The 23,203-nt window shown below is 32.3% G+C and overlaps 3 protein-coding genes across 3 annotated transcripts; 2 read left to right on the top strand and 1 right to left on the bottom strand.

The window, feature by feature from the left end:
• The first annotated feature begins 9,605 nt into the window (after nucleotides 1–9,605).
• On the top strand, nucleotides 9,606–14,574 carry LOC18042730 (alkaline/neutral invertase CINV2). Its single transcript, XM_006434529.2, is given in 6 exon segments — nucleotides 9,606–9,776; nucleotides 10,369–10,825; nucleotides 11,180–11,611; nucleotides 12,361–12,619; nucleotides 12,622–12,915; nucleotides 13,782–14,574. Coding segments are annotated over 5 exon segments (1,671 nt in total). The 5' UTR covers nucleotides 9,606–9,776; nucleotides 10,369–10,435; the 3' UTR covers nucleotides 14,078–14,574.
• Nucleotides 14,575–16,801: 2,227 nt separating this feature from the next.
• Nucleotides 16,802–18,155, top strand: LOC18042128 (transcription factor TCP23). The gene has a single exon (XM_006434527.2). The coding sequence runs from the start codon at nucleotides 17,042–17,044 to the stop codon at nucleotides 18,008–18,010; it is 969 nt and encodes a 322-aa protein (XP_006434590.1). The 5' UTR covers nucleotides 16,802–17,041; the 3' UTR covers nucleotides 18,011–18,155.
• Nucleotides 18,156–20,554: 2,399 nt separating this feature from the next.
• On the bottom strand, nucleotides 20,555–22,464 carry LOC18043132. The gene is made up of 2 exons (XM_006434526.2): nucleotides 22,310–22,464; nucleotides 20,555–21,054 (listed from the first exon to the last, which is right to left on the bottom strand). The coding sequence occupies exons 1-2, from the start codon at nucleotides 22,380–22,382 to the stop codon at nucleotides 20,840–20,842; spliced, it is 288 nt and encodes a 95-aa protein (XP_006434589.1). The 5' UTR covers nucleotides 22,383–22,464; the 3' UTR covers nucleotides 20,555–20,839.
• Between the last annotated feature and the right edge of the window lie 739 nt (nucleotides 22,465–23,203).

The raw sequence follows: 23,203 nt of genomic DNA, 5'->3' as shown, positions 1-23,203 counted from the left end.
TGACGTATTTTCTATTTCTCTAACTAATTGACCAAGTTTAAGGTGCTAGGTGTTCGAGAATTATATAATCCTTTTTTGTTAATATGTTATAAAATTACTCTAGAGCAAAAATTTCACAACTGTGACACGTTGTTAGTTTATTTAAATTTGTGTGACTTGTCCCCCAATTTTTAATTTGGATTGAAAATTCTACGACTATCCATTATCCTGTAAATTGTACAACGATATATCGGTTATATTTCTATAAAGAGTAATGAATTAATGCCACGTCAGTTTGTACAAAATAAGTTTGTACAAGAATTTGTGGCTGCATCATTACTCTTTTATAAAATCGTACGACATGTTGGTGTCTTCACATTGCAAAATCAAATATGGTTTTAAAACATTGTAATATTTTTTAAATAATAAAATAAATATTAAATACAATTAAATTGTTGGTCCATCAATTAATTAAAATTTAATGTTATCCGCTTATTGGGCCAAATTCAGCCCATCTTCGGCTTTGGTGGGCCGAATCTAGGTGTCAAATATCTCTGGTTCCATTCGATACTGCATTAGCCTAATTGCACCTTAGATCGCTTCTAGTTGCATTTCGACAATCTAAAAAGTTCAAATTTCAAACCAATGTTTTAGAAAAAAAAAAAATTATTACGAAATAAGAACCAAGAAAAACCATACCGTATGTCTAAAAGCCATTTCTCCGAGTGGTTTTTTATGTGCAAAATGTTCACTTAAAAAGTATTGAGGATAAATTTCACTAAGGTAAAATCCTCTTTCAAATATTTATAAGCAAACTCAATAAAATTTGAGGTCACCTGTCAACACAATACGGGCATATTTAGAAGCTATACCATAGCAGCATAGCCATTTAAACAAGTCGTAATAAAATTTTTTATTTTAATTATAATTTAGTTGTAACGCAATATTTGAAGAACAAAGAGAAACGAAAAATAAAACCATATTTTATATTTTGAGATAAACTATTGATTGAACTGATTATTACCCATACAAAATCTATTCCTTTTTAATTATTTTATCTAAAATGCTTGGAGCTGTTATTGATATTTTATGAAGTTCAATTGTACATACAAGCAATAGCCTACCAACTCTTACCAAAATAATAAAACGCTGATGATGATGATAATAATAATGATAACAAAAACTACTCAAACAACAAACGTATATTGACGTATATGAAAAGCTTCATAGATTCCATGCTTTTTCTTTTTTCTTTTTTCTTTCGGGTGGATTGAAATTTCATAAATTCTATACGTCATAAATGAAGAGTGTAAAGTCCTATGAAACACGGTGCTTTTTTCCCCTTAATAGAAGGCATCTCAAGGCTTTTAATATCAATCAAAATGGATAAGATCTCCACTTCACCATTTACGTTGACCATTCAGATTTCAAAGACCAAGAAGGAGACTCATTGAAAAATGTTGGATAAAATCTTTAAACCAAAAAACTAAAGCGTGGATCATGTCTCGTGTGGTCGGTTGGTTTGTTCTTCAAGGGAATTTTACGCCTGAATTTGTGTTAGATTATAGTCTCATTCACAAGCAAGCTTCTATTACACTCAATTTCTTTTTACTACGCAAGGAAAAAAAAAAGAACAAAAAAAAAAAGAGGGATTGGTAAATCATCATTTTAAATAATTTGTACTAAACCAAATGAGTTTGATTAATATTATTTTAGTAACGTAATGAAAAAAGAGAACTTCAAAATTGACCCGACATGATGTACAAATAGACCCACGATATTTTATATAAGTGCACAAATATTTATATAAATTTAAAAGTTTGACAATAGTGTGAAAGACTTTTACAACATTGTGAAATGATCAGATTATTGTACAAAAATTTTATAACATTTTAAAAGAACTTTCATACTATTGTAAAATTGTAAATTAAAAAAAAATTATATAAATATTCACACTTCATAGTTTTTACATTCACACGGCTCTCGCTCACCGTTATAATTTATGTTTTTAGATTATTTGTAACAATAAACATATCTTTGAGTGTCTTTTTTTTTTTTGTTTTTCCTCTTTTCCCCCATTTTTTAGATCCACGCGATATTTAAATCAATTCCGTGAAAAAATGAATAACAGAGGAGTCGCGCGACTGATGGTCCAAAATGAAACGAAATTTATGTGTCTACTTTCGTGAAACGTTATTAGATATCTACGCGTATTACAGAATAAACTTTAAAGTTGAACCTAAAAAATTGCACGCAAATTTTTTAAATGTTACCACGTGGAAATTCTTCTTTTTTCTATGCTCGTTCCTTTTCACTAGGCGATTCATTTCATAATCAATTCGCACATTCGGCCTTTCGTACGTAAAACTCTTCGTATATAAAATAATATCACCTAGAAAGTTGCTCAAACCAAATAATTAAGCATTAATTATGATGCTAAATGGATTCCGAGGTAACTCAAATATGACATTTTAAGATTAAAGAATGATTAAGTTCATAGACAACACTATTTGAAGGTCAAGTTCAAAATTTACAGTGTGCATATGTTTATGTTAAAAAATCAATAAATAACTCTGCATGTGTGATATTTCAATAGTAACCTAAATTGCATATTAATAACGAAATTGTTTAAAGTGAATGATTGAATGTGTATATTATACGTGATAAAAATTTTGATGGATCTGATTCATTATGAACTCGGACATTTAAATTGTGCCATAACAAATATTATGTTTATTTAAATAGAGACTCAACGTTTTTTTTTTACTGCAAAAATTAAAAAAATTTCAATACAATAATATTAATATGCATATATCCGATAAATCATCTTTGTCCAAAATTGCTGTATCCATTGGTGCTTTGATGGGACACCGGTAAATTCCTAGGAGTCGACAAATGACAACGAAGATTTTGCTGTAATAATCTTGATCTTAGGGAAGTCTCACGAGCGCACGAACTAGACTTTGACCTGACTCCATTCAAAACTCCATGAATGAAAATATATTTTATATTGTCTTAAAGATTTTGTTGTGCAAAGCCATGTCGGCAATGTACAGTTGTATTTTCAAATGTGATTTAATGTTTTATTCTGGTTTAAAAAGTAGATAAAACAAAATTCTTGTCCAACTATAGTTCTAATAATTTATGTCATCAACATGAGTTGAAATTTACCATAAAATGTCAATAACTCAATAGTTTTGAGTAGAATATTTTTCATCTGAATCTTAATAAAAGAAATTTGTTAAGTTATATAATTATGTAACGTACATTAATTTAAAAATTACTACTAATAACATAAAGTATAAATAATAAAAATTATATGCATATTTTTAATAATAACTGTTGGGTTAACGAAAGTTATAAATTACGTAATTTAACCACTGCCTTAATAAAATTCACACATTGAGTAAAATTAATTTATAATATTTTTTTCTTACAAAATACAAATAGAGTATAAATATCAATCTCTTACGAGAATTATTTATCTGGATAAATATTTAAAAAATTTAATGTATTATTATAATCTTAATTATATGTTTAATCATAAATATTAATGTAATTACCTGCTAACAAAAAAAGCTAAGACATTGGGAGGCTCAAGATGACTCGTGACATTACGTACAATTCATGCAAACGTCAATTTTGCACAATAAAACATGCGTAGTGACTGTAGTCCATTGCAGTCAAAATTGTACAGCACGTTCTTATCAACAAAAATTTCTCACACCTTCGGTGTTTTTATTTTGGGAGAATGCTACGGTACAGAATCTGTACCTTACAGCACTCTCACCAAATGCTGTGGGCCCCACTTGTGCCCCACTTTTCATTTTACCGTGCAAGAGTGGCTGTACTGTAACTTAGCCACGGCCTTTATTTTGAGGCATTTGTCAGTCAAACATCGAAATATTGGATGGACACAACACGAACAAGAAGTAGACTTGGCAAAATCCGGGTCCGGTCCGGGTTTTGGTGTTGCCCGGGACCGGACCGGATGAGAGAAATGCAAGCCCGGACCCGGGTTAAAACCCGGTTTTTCCGGGTCCGGTCCGGGCTTGAGCCCGGCACCTTCCGGGTCCGGGTTTTGATCCGGGTTTTTAAAACCCACATGTGATAATTTCAATTTTTTTTCAATTTTTTTCTTTAATTTTTTTTTTCATTTCTCTAACAATGCAAATTTTAAAAAAGAAAATAATCAAATAAACTCATTCAATCTCAAACTTTAAAAAAGAAAATAGTCAAATACAAATATATAACACATTAACAATGCAAATTTTGCACAAATGATAAATAAAAATTATTTCAATCTACTTTCTAATACCTAAATTCATCTAATTTCTAACTTAAACTCATTCAATCTATATATAAAATAAATAAATTAAATTCAACAACACAATAAATTTAAATAACATCTAACATATCATAAATTCATAATTATATATTTATATATAATATATTTATTTTTTAAATTTATTAAAAAACCGGGTCCGGTCTGGGTTCCGGGTTTTTTGTGTTGAACCCGGACCCGGGCCTGGAAATGTCCGGGTTTGAGAATTTCAAACCCGGATCCGGTTTTTATATGCATGCGGTCCGGGTTTTGCCCGGACCGGATTGGCCGGGTCCGGGCCGGGTCCGGTCCGGGCGGGCTTTTTTGACACCCCTAACAAGAAGCTTCATCTGCTCTTGTGTTCAACGGCGGATCTAAAAAAATAATTTATTAGGGGTTAAATTAGATAATAATAAAATATAAAAAATTAAAATTTTGAATATATAAAATATTTATAATTAGTCTCTACGCATTTTTATATTTTAAAAATGTTATGCAATAAACTTATTATTAATATTATTAAATTTATTGTTTCTTATATAGACAACCAAACTATCGCTTATCTCATTTGATTCCAAAGATGATCATTCATGAGTTTTATTACTAAAAATATTCGTTCTACTATTATTATATAAATTGGAAGAATTAACCATGTTTTTTAGAATATAAAATATTTTGAATAGTAGGCTATCATTATTTTTAATTAAAATATATATTTTAATATTTTTTTAAAGTCAAAGTTTAAATTTTATAGTGACTATTTTAATAAATTTAATGGAGTTAATTAAAAAATTAAAAAAATTCTTTTATTTTAAAATTTTTTTTTTGCCAGTGGGGGCTTGAGCCCCCACTAGTCATGTGCTGCATCCGCCTCTGCTTGTGTTGTGTTTATTTTTTAGAGTGGAAGTGTACAGTGTACAGTGTGAATTCCTCTCACTTCAGTATTTACTTATTATTTTTAAGGGGAGAGTAAGATTCTCACTATGTAGGTTCCACCTAATTTTGGAATGAGAAGTGGGATTGAGAATCCACTCCCCCCTCTTCCCTTTTTACCCTCATAATTAAAATAAATAAATATTATATTTATTTAAATAATAATATTATATTATTTTATAAATTAAATTCATTAAAAATAATAATATTAAACACTAATTTTAATAAATATTAATTATTTATTTAATTAATAATAATAAATATTTTATTCTACGAAATTATTAATTTTGTACTATATTATCAATAATAATGTTTCATTTGTGTTGCTATTATTAATAATTTTTATTCACATAATTTAAATTTAAATTAATTAAAAAATTATGATTTACATAATTAAGAATATTGATAATTATTATTAATTTACAAATATAATAAAATATTTATTTTATTTTTTAAATATATTTTTTTATTAATTTTTTAATTACAAATTATAATTCTTTAAATAAGGGTAAAATTATAATTTAAAACTATTTACTCCCAATCCAAGACAATGTAAACACATAAATTGGATTCTGGTTTCAATTCCATTCTTCCATTTCAATGTAAGTAAACAACCTACTCTCACTCCCACTCCCACTCCCACTCCACACTCCCAATCTTAGGATTCTCACTCCAATCCAAAATATAAACGCTACCTTAATAAATTCTCCGCGTTCATGCTATTTATTGCTACAAGACAGGAAACTTTTTTAATTATTAAAAAAATATCGATAAATTCTACGGAATTAAGCAAATATAGCTTCGCGCATGTATTTTATTAAAATCTTATGGATGTTTAAAAACTAATTTTTTTTTATTTCTTTCACGCACAGGGTAGCTTAACTTATCGTGCATTATGCTTCATCTCTTGATTGATTAATTACTTGATCATTATTTCAACTCGTTCATAATCAAATCTTGCTCCTGGAATTCATGCCTCAAAAAAGGAAACTTATTTTTTTCATTTTTTTAAATCTCAATTATTGACTAATTAGATCCAATTGGATTCCTCTCATCCAAAATAATAATAATGATAATAATGATAATAATTTGGTCAATGTCTTAATGATACTGAAAATGTTATAATTTTTTAGTATTAATTTAGCATGAAATTGACTGATGTTAGTGGGTTCATTGGGTTCTTTATGTTTAGAATTAGAAGCAATAAGTATCTTATATTATAAGATTATAATTAATTAATGGTTTGGTACGTACATGGGGTAACATAAAAAAGCACACAATGCACCGTATCGGATTTTAGATATTCCCCTAGAATTGTCCTGGGGAGCAGCTGCGAGCTGCCCCAAACGTGTCCTTTATTTCAATTAAAATATACTCAATCATGTTTTGACGTGATAAATTGTCTAATCCAAGATTACCCAAACAGCATGCCTTAAAAGAATAAACTTTGAATGATGGCAATGGCACGTACGCTGTATAATACTTCTGGACGTTGGTGTGTTCATTCATCACAAGTATTCAATTTCAGAAATTTTTTCTGAAACTTTCATTGCACAATTCATGCTTCCAATTGTTTATTATAAATATGACTCACTGCCCAGTCATTAAAAGCTTCGAGAATAATTTCTTGTTATTTTTTTTAATAACAAGTTATTGAATGGAGTACACGATCGAGTTAGATACTTGTTGAAATTACATTGATCATAACGTAATGATTTATATGAATTAAAATTATTAAGTACATTAAGATTTTGAGAATAATTGAAGACTAAATAATCATGATTTTAAATATCAATGTGATTTTTAGAGTAATCAATTTAATTATGGTACGATATTATATATCAGCCATAGATTACAGATAATATAACTTAGCAGACGTCTATTTAGTATTCCACCGAATTATTATTCAAAATCGTTTATGACTAATAAATAGTTTAGTTTAATTTTTGTTTTATTAACAAAAATGTTATTCAGGCTATTTGTCATTGGTGTAGAAAGCAAATAGCCCACATTTTTTAGTAGAGCAATTACATGTGTAATTGAGTATAGGTATTAAATGAAAAAAAAGAAAACAATAGTTATTCAATTTTTTTAAAATTAAGACCTGTATAAATTATGTTGCAGCAACCGGATTCTTTGTGCTTTCTGTACAAGAAAATCTTCTTCAATCGAAGCATTTGAACAACTCAAACTTTATCTGAGACAAGTGGCTTATTACCCAGCTTTGTCAGTGGTTCATGTGTGTTATTCATTAAATGCTAATTAAAAATTGTTCAATTAACTGTAACCAAAAAAAATAAAAAAAAAAATTGGTTGGTTCAATTGGTGGTACATGATGCTTAGCACTTTAAAACCCCTCTCACATACCAGTATACCACATAATTATATATGAAATTTAGGGGTACGATATAAAAACTTAATCATTATTTTTTTTTTGATTAATAAATTTAGGGAGTAAATAATTATAGATAAAAGAAAAATCAATTAATTTCTTTATAAAGTTGGAATTACACAAATATTACAAGCGGCACACGAGCTTTTATTACGCCGCTCATGTTTCTGACTTTATACTACAAAATCCTCTTTAATTTAATTTTTGTGTTGTTACTTGATCTTAGAAAAAAAAAAATGCAAAATGACTGCATTTTACCTATGCAATTAATCTTTTACTTATTGAATAATTAAAGACTAAAAATTTTTCCGCCCATTAATCTTTAATGCGTGACTCTATGTACGTGACATTATTAAAGTTACGTTATCTTTTTTTTTTTTTTTTTTGGGGGTCAGAAACATATAAATTGATTCTGACCATTACATACAAGTTTTGAATGAATGCCTGTATCTTTATTATCTTATTGATCACAAGCATTATTTGCTTCCATTTTTGAACTATCATATCAACATTGTTTTTTTATAGTCAATTTTAACTTTGTGCTCCTTTCCAATTAAGAATAACCTTTTGATTGTATTTAACGTATAATAATGATATATTTTCTTAATTTTTTTTTTAATTCAAATTCTCAAGAGATAGATTTTTTTTTCCCCCTTTTCACCTTGATTTGGGTTCATAACAATAAGCAATGCTTCTCTATTTCGACCAAACCCTAACCAACGGGAACGACGAAATCAAATAATGTTTTATTTTATTCTCTGGAAAATTAGAATATGATCAAAACAGGAATTAAAACAAAAAGAAGAAAAGTCAATAAACGTGTTCCAACGCGTACGTAAAGTACACGCTCGCATGTTAGGTGGCGCATGCACCCACGCGTGAAACGAGCTGTAAGTTGAACGGTTGAACCAATGCCTTGGCTTTTGGCCTATCAACTTGCCTCTGAAAATAAGTACATGTGTAATCTTGTTCTCGATTTTGCAGAAATGAAAATACCCTAAAAATAATAGCAATAAAAACAAAAATAGAAAAGGGCGAGAACAAAAAAATATGTCTTTTTGTATCGGTACGTGGGGATCATAATGTGGATTTGAGAAAGATTCTCTGAAGAAGGGTAATCTGGTCATTTAAACACAATCTTTTTCAACTCCAGATTCTTCCTCATGTTCTGGATTTTTGTTTATGAAGAACTAATGCTTTATTTAATAAACAAACCCCCCGCGGTATATTTTTTTGCATATCCCATAATATTGGATTAGTTAGTTTCTTTGTCCTAATTGTTTGGACCAACTGAAAGACACCCAAAAAAAAAAAAAAAGGTTATTTTGTTGTGGGGGGGGGGGGGGGGGGGGGGGGGGGAATTGTGGTTCCCTTGTAACCCAAAACCAGTTAATGGTTCCTTTGTTAAACCTAAAACAAGTTAACTTAGTGATTGGAGTTGAAGCTAGTTAAAAATTGAATGCAACGTTATAAACTTGAGCAAAAGGGTGGGAGATTTTAGATTCACACGTACAACTATAACAAGTCAAAAGCATCTTCTTCTTTTTTTATATGTTTTTCCCGACAAACAAAAGTGGAAAATATCAAATTAATTAATTAAATTAAAATCTCCCAAAACTTCGATAGCCTAAATTAAGCTGTCCACTGAATAAAATTTCAATTGAATCCCACAAAAGAATAAAAAAAATCCCCACCTAACTCCTTACCATTATAAATCCAAAATCCAATTTTCATTTTTTCTTATAAACGGATAAAACAAGTTGCATGTTCCCCGTTCAGACAGTCAAACCCAAAGGCAAATTTCATCAAACTTTTCCCGGAAACGCTGTCATCTTGTCCACGTGGACCGTACTCAAATTTCCCTCGTGCTCGCTCTCAAAGTGTCACCGGCTATTACCGGTAACTGCCTTACAACGTTTTAGATTCGGGGGAATTATAACGTTGCTTCGTTTTTGGTCTGGCTCTCTAACTATAAATATGGGCTCTCAAAGTCATGCTCTTTTTTTCTTCCTTTCTTCTTCTATCTCTCTATTAATTTCATTTTCTCCTCTTCGCTTTCGCCGACCGTTCACCGGAAAAATCGCCGGCGATTACTTCAACCGCCGGGGAAATTTTACTCTCTTTCTCCTTCGTTTTTCGCTTTCTAAGGTTCGCTTCCTTAGTTTTTTATATTTATTTTTCTTTTGAGCTTTCAGATCTGAACCACACAGCAAAAGTTTTCATCAAGCTAAATAATTTGACCTTTGAAATTATAGATCCTGATCCATGTTCGTAATTTTTTTATTGCTTTTTTCTTTTAGACTATAATGTACACAGCATTTGCGTTTGCTGAAAAATTAACAAAAAGCTGTGGTTGTTTATTTTTTTAAATTGTTAATGTAAGTCTTATTTGTTGGTTGGTTAAAAAGTTTCTATTTTGGTGCTGACTGTTTCTTTTCTTCTTTTTTTCCCCTTAATTTTTAATTTTAATTAATTACAAACAGGACAAATGAAATAGTCACATCAGCTTGTAAATCTATAATTGTCATTTTGTGTTCAAATTGGCTCGGAGGTTTGCTCAATAAATGATTTATTATCTTTTATGTATTTTACTAAAACAGCAATATTGGTTGAATAGACAGAGAAAAAAAAATCTGTAATAGTGTTCTGTGCTTGTAAGTCTTGTTTTAGATTAAGTTGGTTCATTTTTCACTTCTGGGGTGTATGCTTATGTTTTGTTCTTGAATTGTTTGCTCTGTAGATCTTTGATTTTGATACAGAAAGACTGATTATTTGCAAAGTAAATCGAATTTGAAGGGAAAAGGGAAATGGATGGGACAAAAGAGGTGTTGGGTTTGAGAAATGTAAGCTCACATTGCTCAATCTCAGAAATGGATGACTATGATCTCTCTAAGCTTCTTGATAAGCCTAGGCTTAATATCGAGAGGCAGAGATCATTTGATGAGAGGTCGCTTAGTGAGCTCTCGATTGGTTTGACACGTGGAGGTGTTGATAACTATGAGAGCACTTATTCACCTGGCGGAAGGTCTGGGTTTGATACGCCGGTATCTTCAACTAGGAACTCGTTTGAGCCCCACCCCATGGTGGCAGAAGCGTGGGAGGCTCTGAGAAGGTCATTGGTGTATTTCAGGGGCCAGCCGGTCGGTACCATTGCTGCTTACGATCATGCCTCTGAGGAGGTTCTGAATTATGATCAGGTAAAATTTTTTGTTATGCATATAATGAACACTTGCTATGGTTTTGGAGGTGTTTGTTGGATTTGAGATTTGTATGAAATATGAGAGGAAACATTAATTTCCTTGAAGTTCAGGTGTATTTTAGCTATGCTATGGTGAGAAATGAAATGATAACTCCACAAAAACGAACGATATATTGAATTGCGTAATCAGCACCAATTGAAATTCAGAAGATAGCTTGGCTATCTAAGTTTTGATTGTTTTGTGTCCAAGTTAGTACTATAATATTTATATTGAATTCTGATCGCCCATTATTCTTTGCTTAATCATGTTACTCAAATTCTTAGTTTCAATTTAATATCTGTTTTTATTTAGGTCTTTGTCCGAGATTTTGTGCCCAGTGCTCTGGCGTTTTTGATGAATGGCGAGCCTGATATAGTGAAGAACTTCCTCTTGAAGACTCTGCAGCTTCAGGGATGGGAAAAAAGAATAGACCGATTCAAGCTTGGCGAAGGGGCAATGCCTGCTAGCTTCAAAGTTCTTCACGATCCTGTTCGGAAAACAGATACTATTATTGCAGATTTTGGTGAGAGTGCAATAGGAAGAGTTGCTCCAGTTGACTCTGGATTCTGGTGGATTATTCTGCTTCGTGCATATACAAAGTCTACTGGGGATCTATCTCTGGCAGAGACACCTGAGTGTCAGAAGGGAATGAGGCTCATATTGGCTCTCTGTCTGTCTGAAGGATTTGATACATTCCCAACCCTGCTCTGTGCTGATGGATGCTCAATGATTGATCGAAGAATGGTAATTTTACGTGATGATCTTGTTTAGCCTTGTGTCAGCTGCGCATGCACTCGCTTGTGTTGCTGTTATTGGACCATCTACTATTGTTCTTTTTGTTCTAGAGCCAAGATGAAGTGAACTGGAATCAATTTAACTTTGCAAATCATTGCTTAGAGTTTCCTGACTAGAACTATGCTAGCTGCATTGACATAGGAAATGTGTGACTAATTAGTTAATGAGTGTATTCAATCACAAACTCACTGCTTATTCACGCTTTGAATTATGATATCAGGTCTGGATGTTCACGTCTCATGCGAGAACTTGGTATGATGGTAGTTCTGTGGCATTTTTTTTTTTAATTTGAATCATGGTATGTCAAACTTAGGGTTGTTGAGTGGAGTATAAGTTATGAGTATTAATGACCATTCCCCCTCCATGTTAATTGTGAGGGCAAAAGGATGCCCTAAAAATTTGTGGCTTTCCATGTGTTCCAACCAGCGGTGTTTACGTATCTAGTTCTCCTGTTATAAACCTAAAAGTCATTGCTAATTTTGCTTGTGTGCCAACTGGCAGTTATTACATATCTAGTTCTCCTGTTATAAACATAAAAGTCATTGCTAATTTTTGGAAAGGTTTTTATCTAAACTGTTATAGTACTTTTAGTATTACTTTTGACTTTAGGTCCCTCTTGATGAGCTCCCTTGTGTCTTTTGAGGGGTCAAGAAATTTTACCTTCTCAAACGCTTTAATTTCATATATGTATTTTGCAGGGTATTTATGGTTATCCCATTGAAATTCAAGCACTTTTCTTTATGGCTCTAAGATGCGCTTTGTCATTGTTGAAACATGATGCTGAAGGAAAAGAATTTATTGAGAGAATAGTTAAACGTTTGCATGCCTTGAGTTATCATATGAGAAGTTACTTTTGGCTGGACTTCCAACAGCTAAATGACATTTCGGATTTAAACAGAGGAGTACTTTCATACAGCGTAAATAAATTTAATGTCATTCCTGATTCGATCCCTGATTGGGTTTTGATTTTATGCCAATTCGTGGTGGCTATTTTATCGGCAATGTGAGTCCTGCAAGAATGGATTTTCGATGGTTTGCTTTAGGTAACTGTGTTGCAATTCTATCTTCTCTTGCAACTCCGGAACAATCAATGGCTATTATGGACCTTATTGAAGCACGATGGGAGGAACTAGTTGGTGAAATGCCTCTAAAAATTGCTTATCCTGCTATAGAAAGTCATGAATGGCGGATTGTAACTGGTTGTGATCCCAAGAATACAAGATGGAGTTACCATAATGGAGGTTCTTGGCCAGGTTTGTTACTTCTTAAAAAATTTAGTTGAATTGAAACTTCAATGCAAAGAGGAACAATTTTTGATGAAATGATGCAAAGAAAGCTCTTTCATTGTTTTCCATTTCAGTTCGGGTTATTTTTTTTCATAGAAATATGTGAAATTGAGGTATATTTTTATATGACAGCGAAGCTGGTGGGTAAATATCATTCAAAATACAGTGAAGTTGACTTTTCGGCTCCGTTTGGTACAACTTATTAAATAGAGCTTATAACAGTAGAGCTTATAGCAGTAGAGCTTATACCAATAGAGCTTTTGGACAAAAAGCCATTGGGTATTTGGTTGTCAATAAAAAACGCACTTTTGAACCATTAAACAGTGTGATATTTTTTATATTATATATTTTTAGAAAAGCTTTATAACCTCTACTCCCAAAAGCTCAAATTTTGGGCTTTTGCTAGTAGAGGTAAATTAGCTCAAATTTTGCTAGTAGAGCTAAAAATAACCAAACACTATAAAAAAATTTAAAAAGTGCTTATACGATTAAATAAGCCCTTATGGCTCTTAAATAAGTCATACCAAATAGGCACTTAGAGTAACTAGTTTGGCTTTTGAGGACATAATGATTGGCTTTTGTAAATAGTCAGCAGTTGCCATCGATCATTTAGATGATCCAGGAAAGATAATTTGATTATTACTCCTTGTAAATTTCTGCAATTAACCTTTTTTCTGTTTAGCTACAGACTGATGTTGCCTAAGATTCTTGAAAGTATGATAAGAATTTATTGATGCTGTAAATCAAGCTGAGGAAAACACTGTTTCTCTTAGGTGACCCTTTTGTTTTCTTCTATTTGATGGTAACTAAAGCTTTTTCCACCCTGAATGCAGTCCTTTTGTGGATGCTAACGGCTGCTTGCATTAAAACGGGACGTCCACAAATTGCAAGACGAGCAATTGACCTGGCTGAGGCCCGTATGCTAAAAGATTGCTGGCCTGAATATTACGATGGGAAACTTGGTAGATATATTGGTAAACAGGCTAGGAAATATCAGACATGGTCAATTGCTGGATATCTGGTGGCAAAGATGATGTTGGAGGATCCCTCACACTTGGGTATGATTTCCCTGGAGGAGGACAAACAGATGAAGCCAGTGATCAGAAGATCATCTTCTTGGAATTGCTGAAAAGGGCAAGCGAGCAAGCAAAATGTAGCTGAAAATGGATAGGGAGAAGGAAAAACATCGGTAAGACAACAGATCATCTTCAAAATTTTCATTATAATACCACTATTCTTTGGTGTCCATCCGCATAGGTCTGATTGAATATTTTTTCTTTTTTTCTTTTTTTTTTTTTTACTTGTACAATAGCATCTGATAAGACTGAGTCTTGCTCGTCAAAAATAAAAGATGCATTTTGCTGGTTGTTTAAAATTTTGAAATGGCATCTTGTTGATGCCATGCTTGTTAAGCTCTATGAGCTGTTGATGACGAAAACGATGCTAAGTTGTGTTCCATTTTCCAGGACTTTGATTAAAGGAGAGGGATAAACTTTATCCTTGAACTCAGTTAATTCACTTTCTTTGTAACTTTGCATTCTAGTAGTGTGACGTGGATCTTATGTTTTCATATTAAAGCTGTTTATAAAGAAATTGAGAAACTAATACCTTTTGACGACCGCTCAATTGTTTGTGCTAATAGAAAGCTTTCAATTTCCAGCATTGTAGTCATTTTCTGGGTCTTGATTGAAACAATCCTTGTTATTATGTATGTACTTTGTGAGATGGGAGTGTTACAGACCTAGAAACAATCTTATTATTTTCATCATCATTCATTAGTAGCCCCCTTTCTCCCTCTCCTTGCCGGGGGTGGAAAATGGTCTGTGCCGGGTTTGGCGAAGCCCAGGCCCAATTTGGGCCGGGCCTCATCCTTCCCGAAACCTATTTTGTAATAATGATAATAATGGTATACGCGGCCTATTTTGTAAGTTGTGGAACAACAACATTTTTCTATGAAAGTCTAAAAAGAATCATACAATGTTACGAGGATTGCGCTTTATGACTTGGTCTAAACTTTTGCACAACTTGATGATCAAGTATATTTGCAAAGACAAAATGTGATGTAAGGTTGGAGTTGACTGGCTGCTACTCCGGTATGGTTGCTACTCCATGAACATGAAGAATCTTTTTGAATAGTTTTTGTTTGAAAACTTCCCACAGAAATAAAAGCAAAACGAGAGAACAAGCAGCAACAACTGTAAACAAATGCCCATTTTTGTATTGTAATCCAATGGGAATGAGGGGGGTTATGTCGGTATGAGCTGTCTCAATCTTTTAATTTCGGAGCTCTATCAATCAGCCATACGCTTTCCAATTATCTGTCGAGCCTCTCTCTCTCTCTCTCTGTGCCAGCATGAATTAATGGTGTCCATTATTTTTGCTTCTCCTGCCAACCATGGCTTCATGTACAGCTTCTTTCTTTTTTGTTTTTAAATTCATGTTTATCACTTTCTCACCTACCCGTACATTTACCTATCATAAATTTACATTCATGAGAGATGGCTATTGTATAAGGTTTCTACAATGATGATTTGGACCTTAAATGTTTCAAGTACTAAATTTATATGTTCAGATTATTACTCTACTCATGTTTTATATACTTTAATTCAATTATAAGTTTAAAAGTATCAATTACCCTCATTGCATTGAGCTCAAGAGAAGGCAGAGAATTCTGGTCCTTTAGAATTTTTTTTTCCTTTAATATATGAAAAAAAATGAGAACATGCAATGCACTCAAATTAATTTGTGATGAAAGACAGGGTACGTGGACACTTTTTTTTTTTTTTTTCCTTCTCGCTTTGAGAGAGAGAGAAATCTGAAAAGTATCATTGAAACTTATAATGATTAATGTTGAGTAGGGGACCCTGAGAGAGTTAATATTTTGTATGGACCATCAGATTATAATGGCATGCATTTAAGTAGTTGTTTCGCTGCAGCAGCAAAATTTCTTTAATTTGTCAGCAACCTGCAAATCATCCTCTTGTCCCATTTTCTCTCACACACAAACTTTACTGCAAAACTTTGCTGAAACAAACACACGCACAGTCTTGAAAGAAACCCAAAAAAAAAAAAAAAAAAAAAAATTACAAATAGAAAATTTTTTTTTTAAAAAAAAGAGAGTGAGAAATGAGAGGTTGTTGTCTAGTTGAAGCACTTTGATTATATATGGCGTCAGCATGATCGTCATATGTCAACCAAATCAAAATCACCAAGCAGTAAAAGAAAATTAAAAAGCAAAAGGATATGGTGCTCGCGTGCATTATTTATATTTTAATCATATTAGTTATTGGATAGGTTAAAGCATGCAGGCCAGGCCAAAATAGAAGAAAGAGAAGAAAATGACTCAATCTGTTGTTTTATGAATTTGATCTTTATATATGCACTAAAATATCAAATTTATCCTTTCTTTTTCAGTTGATCATTCAATATTTCAACACCTTAAAGTCCAATTTAGTCACTGTCTAAGGGAAACATGTTGTATTTTATCTTGTGATGCATCCATTAATCTGAAAACTGAAACGTACTCTTGAATAAAATATTGACCTTGTTAAAATGCATGTTAATATTTGATTTAGTTTATGGTAATAATGGAGCTCCAACATGCTCAAGAAAAAAAAAATGAAAAATTGAAATGTAAAACCCATGATTAATAATTTAAGGGGAAAGTTTGAAAAGTTATAGAAAGTGCAGTGAAGTGTTAATAATTAGCCAACCACTGTGTATTATGATCAAATCCATACAAGGATGTGTGGACAAAAAAGAAAAAAAAAAGAAAAAAAAAATAAAGTTTGGATATAGCAAGTCTATATATCATTCAAATAATGAAATTTATGGCCAGAGGCAGAGGCCCCCACTTGTGGGTGCACACTTCTGATAAATTTGATTCTTTCTTTTTCAGCTTTTAATTTGTTGATTTTCTCTTTCCCTTTCTTTCTTTCTTGCTTGCCCTCACCTACTCTTCTTTCTCCTCTCTCACACACCAGTCAAACAAACAAACCCCAAAACCATCATTTTTTGTTTGCCAAGAAACTGATCAAAGAAAATTTATATATGATCCTTCGCATCTGGGAAAATTGAATAAGCAAAACCCCAGATGAAAATAATGGAACACAACAACAACAACAACCAAACCACAGCGTCATCAAATAATTCAAACCCTAATACAACAACAACGACAACAAGTACAGTTTCAGCAGCTACCAAAACCCTAGCCAAGAAGCCGTCAAAGGACCGGCACACCAAAGTGGACGGCCGGGGGCGACGGATACGGATGCCGGCAGTATGTGCAGCTAGGGTTTTTCAGTTAACAAGAGAATTAGGGCACAAATCAGATGGTGAAACCATTGAGTGGCTGCTGCAACAAGCTGAGCCTGCCATTATAGCTACCACGGGCACCGGCACCATTCCTGCTAATTTTTCAACTCTTAATATCTCTTTACGTAGCAGTGGCAGCTCCTCTCTTTCAGCGCCCGCTTCTAAATCATCACTCCACAGCGCCGCCGCTGCTTTGGCACTTTACAACAACACCACCAACAACAACATTAATAGTGGAGGTTTTTTTTGTGGGGCGTTTCAGCAGCAGCAGCAGCAACAATTGTTGTATAATATTCATGAAACAGCGGCAGCAACAGCAAGTGCTTGTGCTTCTTCATCTTCTTCTTCTTCTTCTGCTTCAGCAGCTGCTGCCGTGGCGGCACCTGCAGCTGCTATGTGGGCAGTGGCACCGGCTGCTGCTTCTAATGGGGGCAACGGCTTCTGGATGCTACCGGAGGCACAGATGTGGACTTTTCCCGCTCATTATTCGGGTCTAGGCCGGCTGAGTTCTGTTCAAATGGGCGGTCATCAGCAGCAGCTGGGGGTAGGAGTTCTTGCAGAGAGTCTCAATAATAACATGGGCGTTTTGGGTGGTGGCGTTGGCTCTAATAATGCTTATAGAGCTCCTGGTTTGGCCATGAATATTTTTGGCCAAAATCGTCAAGAAAATAATAATGATAACGATAATAATAACAATAATAATCAGCAGACTACTCAAGCCAGTAATAGCGGAGATGAAGAGTCTTAATAAATTATATTAATCATTTATATGCTTTAATTTTCTCAGTGCTTGTAAATATTTTATTTTTTTCCCTTCTCCTTTACTTTTACTTAAGCCTAGCTGTTGTTGAGTTTTAGCAGCCATGTCTGTGCTCAAATGCGCCAAAAAAAAGGGGGATTTGAGTACAATTAAGATGGAATTGATGAAAGAATCTATCAGTTTTCTTTTTCATGTTTACTCTTGGTTGTTAAACGTACAGAGATGAGATGAGATTAAATGTTAAGTATTGACAGGTAATTCGACTTGTTCAATGCACAAGGTCTTCATTTCTTCTGGATGATCGATATTGAGCTGTTGAAATTAAGCATAAATTAAAAAAGTTAAATATTCCATCGATAGTTTAAATAATTAAATATACGTGTAGAAATTAAATGCAGTGGTATCGGCATGTTTCTCTTGTTCTGCATTTTTTTTAAATTCTGATAAGAAATTATTTTGCAACAAATTGAAGAATTAAAAAACTCATCCATTTGTATAGAACAATTCTCACATGCAGACATATGCAGCCTACGCCTTTCAAAATTTCGTTTTAGCCAATAGAATGTGAGGGAGTTGTAGCCTGTGTATATATTATACAGAGTTTAATTTCATTGTTATTGCATTGAATATAGTTTTTTTTTTTTTTTGGGTTCTTAAATAGTGAAGAAATAAATATTTAAAAATTGAGATGGACAAGAACAACTATATATTTTACTTTTTTTTTTCCTTATTTATATTTCTCTTTCTTACAAGCAACAACATCGACAGAGGAATCTTTATTTTATTTTCATCTCATGAGCAGACAATAATCATAAAATAAAGCTTATGGAAGACAAGAATACAGCTTGATTCTCCCAGTAGCAATTATTCTCTCAAAGAAAGTAAGAGCCTTCTCTTCTTCTAAATTAATATATGAAATGAAAAAACAGAGGCAGCCACTTGTCTTGATAATTATGGATCACTTTGTGTATCCTTTTAGCTTTAGTTTGTTTTGAGAATAGGGTTCACTTCATTGGCTGTCGAATTGTGAAAAATTGAATACTACGACATGGCTGGTAAAAGTAAATCATGACGAGTCTCTCTTGTGACTCGTCATTTTCATTTGCTAATTAAACTTAGATGAGGATCGATTTATGCTTTTCATTGTATTTTTTTTTTTTTTTGGGTTAGAAAGTAAAAAAGTTCTAAGATTGCCGGTGACATTCTGTATACGAGTTATTCCTTAAAGCAATTTTCTACATGTGTTTATAATGTGAATTTGAAACAAGTTCGATAAAATTATTACTACATGTACTGTTTAATTTTAAAATCAACACTTTTTATAAATGTTCATACACTAAAATATTGTTACTAAAAAGTTAGAATAAAAAATTTATATGGCATGATCCGATGAATTGGTAAAAATTAATTAAACATTACGGTGCATGTCATGTCGTGTCATGAAATGAAAGATCGTAAATGCCTATTTCAAAATCTGTGGTTTATATTATAATATTACAAATGACATGGATTACAGTGTATATATTCCTAACTATTTGAAGTTTTTATATTGGTTGGGTGAATTAAATTTAGTAAAAGAATGAAATTATCATTTCATACCACATATTCCAGCAGCCATTAGGACAAAATTATGTTGACATGTCCGGCCATAATTAATTCAAACCTTATATTATTGATGCAAACTTTTTTTGGTTTTTTTTTTAAACAATCTATTGATAGCAAACTTGAACAGCCCACAACTTTTGACTAAATTTGCCACCACCAAATCGTTTGTATGCAAAGCTTATCCAGAAACATAATTACAACCAACACATCTCGAATCTTCTCATTTATTAAATGATTGACCTCTTAGGTAAGTCTTCTTATAATTAAATAATTCTCCAATAGCTAATAGTTAAAACCTTTAGTTGGGTTCATTCTTGAGCCCTTTTATACGTGTAGATGTATTGAGGTTGTAAATAAAATAGTAAAAGGTTGAGCCCTTTCATATAAATTAATGTTGTATTTACTAATTGATAATAGAATGAGTTAAAATTAGAACGAGCTGAAATAAGAATGATGAATGAGAATGAGGATAAGATATTTAGTTGAATTGTAATGTTAGAATTAAAATGAGTTGTATTACCATTGAAGTGTTTATTTTATCTTGCAATTGAAATGAATTATATCAAACTATAAAGTACCCTTAACTATTATTATTGTTATTGTTATTGTTATTCATCATAATATAATAATAATAATTATTATTATTTTAAAAAACTTATAACAACAAAAATTTTAACAAAAATAACAAGAAGTAAATACATCATAGAATCTTTCTTGTCTCGAGGTTATCTATCGCTTTAAATATTGTTAGTGATACATAAATAGGTGATCAAGATCTACACATATCTTGGTCCTATTCTCATATAGTATATGCAAAGTGAAAAATGGATGATAATTTAACATTTGTCAAAAGCTTTCTTGACGTCAGTCCCAAGATTTCATAATCTTTGGGTTTGATTATTTAACATTCACTAATCTTCAGATAAGTAATAAAAACATGGTTGGTTGTATAAGAGCATTCGAAGCAAAGCATAGTTTGAACTTTGAACTCATTATTCAATCAAACTTAGCACCAACCCAATAAATTATTACAAAATGAAAGTGCAAAAAATCCCATTAAAGATATAAGAATGATAACATCCTGCAGCAAAGACAAGACAGAAAGCCTTTTTACTATGAAATTGCCATCCATTAAAACCACCAATATAGCAACAGTTTGCTACAGACACATTTCAAAGTTGTTTGTTATTGCAACCAAGAAAATAAGTAGTCCTAGCCAGAAGCAGTCTTTCTCTGCTGGAAAATGACAGCATAAATAGGAACACCAACACCAATGCTGAAGGCAGAGAACACAGCAAGAGACATCTTCAGCCCCTGATGTTTCATCCTGTCCAAGTTGTACATGTGCTTGGCGTGAAGGTAGTATGGTTCATCATGCCCATGTCCCCCCATCCTCTTCACTCCAGTTGAGTGGAAAGCCCTGTTCACTGTTAGGAAAGAAGTTACTTAAGGAATCAATAACCCAATACAAAAGACAATCACAAGCATTGTCTCAGGCAAACAAAACCACTTGTTAATCATGCTTAACTCAGAGATGAAAACAATTTTCTGAAAAAGATTTGTGCCAAAGAGTAGCAAGCTTAACACATTTATCTCAGTGCCAAAAAAAAAAAGGGTGGAAAGAAAACTCTGCTAAGCGCAATAACTGATACACATGCTTTCATGCATATTCCATTTAGTAACAAGTGATCCGATCAGGGAAAATGGTTAATTAAATATTTCAACAGCTAGAAACAGTTTATATTCCAAAAGATACCGTACAATGAACAAAGTCCCACGATTACCATATAACTATAATGGCAACACTATTGTTAAATAAGTTTGATGTTGAACACAAACTTAGATGGCAAAGCAACATGAATATCCACAGAACATGACAAGTTATGACACAAAAATAAAGTCCCACAAGAGACTAATATTGCACAGGCAATCCTCCAATGTTGCCTGGAATGAAGCCTAAAATAGAATTGGCCCCGTCTCTGTAAAGAACACACTGAATGATAGCAAAGAAGTTCGTTTTAACCGTCAACGATTGCCATAAGTTATGTTCTCCCAATGAGTTAAGGTTCAAAACTTTAAACTGTCTTTTGACAGGAAACCAATAATATGTCCACAACACAACAAATATGCTGAAAATGAACCAATCAGTTTATAAACAGTTTGCTTCACTATCATTTGTAAATTTCAACATAGTAACTCAAGCAAAATTTCGAGACTTGTATGAGCCAAGTTAAAAAAATCAATTGCACCTCAATCACAAACATATCCCAAGTCATTTGGAACATTTACAAAAGATTAGAAAGAAATTATAGCATATCACACTTATACCCAACCAAAACAGAGGAAGAAATAAAAAAACCAAAACTTTCACTAGAAATGTCCAAAACCTATATCATAAAAGCAAGCTAACAACTAGATATGGCCCCAAAATACTCTAAAAACATCATAAAATAGGTTGAATCTAATCAAGTCTTGTGTTAGACTAAATACCCATTACTTAACGAGACCCAATTAGGAGATTCATCAATCTCGCGTAATAACCGAAAAAAAAAACTAAAGGTTTAAGGTTTACAGATAAATTAGAAAAATGAAGCATTAATCATGTGATTTAAAAAGAAATTAAAGCTCTGATCAGATCTAAATACAACGGAAATCGGAGACCCATAAAGAAAAAGAACAGACCTGAACTGGGCACAAGCGATTGGGAGGAAGCGAGGAGCTTTGAGACTGATCTGATCCCATTGTTCAACGCCATTGTTTCGTTTCCTTGCGTTATCGCTCAGTTGTAGAAAAGACGATGTGTTGTTTTTTTCACAATAGGGTATGCGCTTGTTTCTGCAAAAGCGTGCTGAAGTTGAGTGGGCCGGTGATTAGAACCTTTGGCCCGGCCCATTTAGACTGGTTGGTAGAATAATAACATTTGGGTACCTAAATACTAGTAAAATATCAAAATAAAGATACAGATTTTGTTTATTTCCGTGATAGTCTTTTCCGTATGATTTCATTAAGAATTTGTTAATAAAATCAATTATTTACTCTTCTATCCTTCAAATGTTGTAACAAATAAGCTGATTTTAACGATGTGATTATATATAAGGATAGACCTCGGATTTTCTCCAAGAGGTAAATCTTTTAAGTTTTAATAGTGTATAAGTGTTAGAAAATATGTCTCATTTTTCATTAAAAATTTCTCAGGATAATTCTTTTTTAAGAGGATTCCTATTTAAAAAATTAAGTAATTTTTTCTCTGGGATTTAATTTATTCAAAGAGGAATATAACTTGTGTAAGGAAAAAAAATTTCTCTTGCAAGAAATAAATATTATATATATGGAGATTGGGTTCATTTGTTTGAATAACACAATAATCAATTTTTCAACAAGTAGAAAGTTTCTAATGTGAGAAAAATAATAGAATTATTGGGAGATTGAATGTTATTAGAGTTTTAGGTGTGAGAAAGATAGTAGAGTGATTTTAATAAAATTTTCACATATGAATTTTTCTTTTTCTACCTTTAGCGACCATGATTTTTCTTTAGTAAAAGAGTTTTTTTTACATAAATTCTTGTGTTGTATGAT

Source organism: Citrus clementina, unplaced genomic scaffold (genome assembly GCF_000493195.1).
Source record: "Citrus clementina cultivar Clemenules unplaced genomic scaffold, Citrus_clementina_v1.0 scaffold_5, whole genome shotgun sequence".
NCBI lineage: Eukaryota > Viridiplantae > Streptophyta > Magnoliopsida > Sapindales > Rutaceae > Citrus > Citrus x clementina.
Note: the sequence above shows the minus strand (reverse complement) of the source record. Positions and strands in the feature narration are given on the sequence as shown.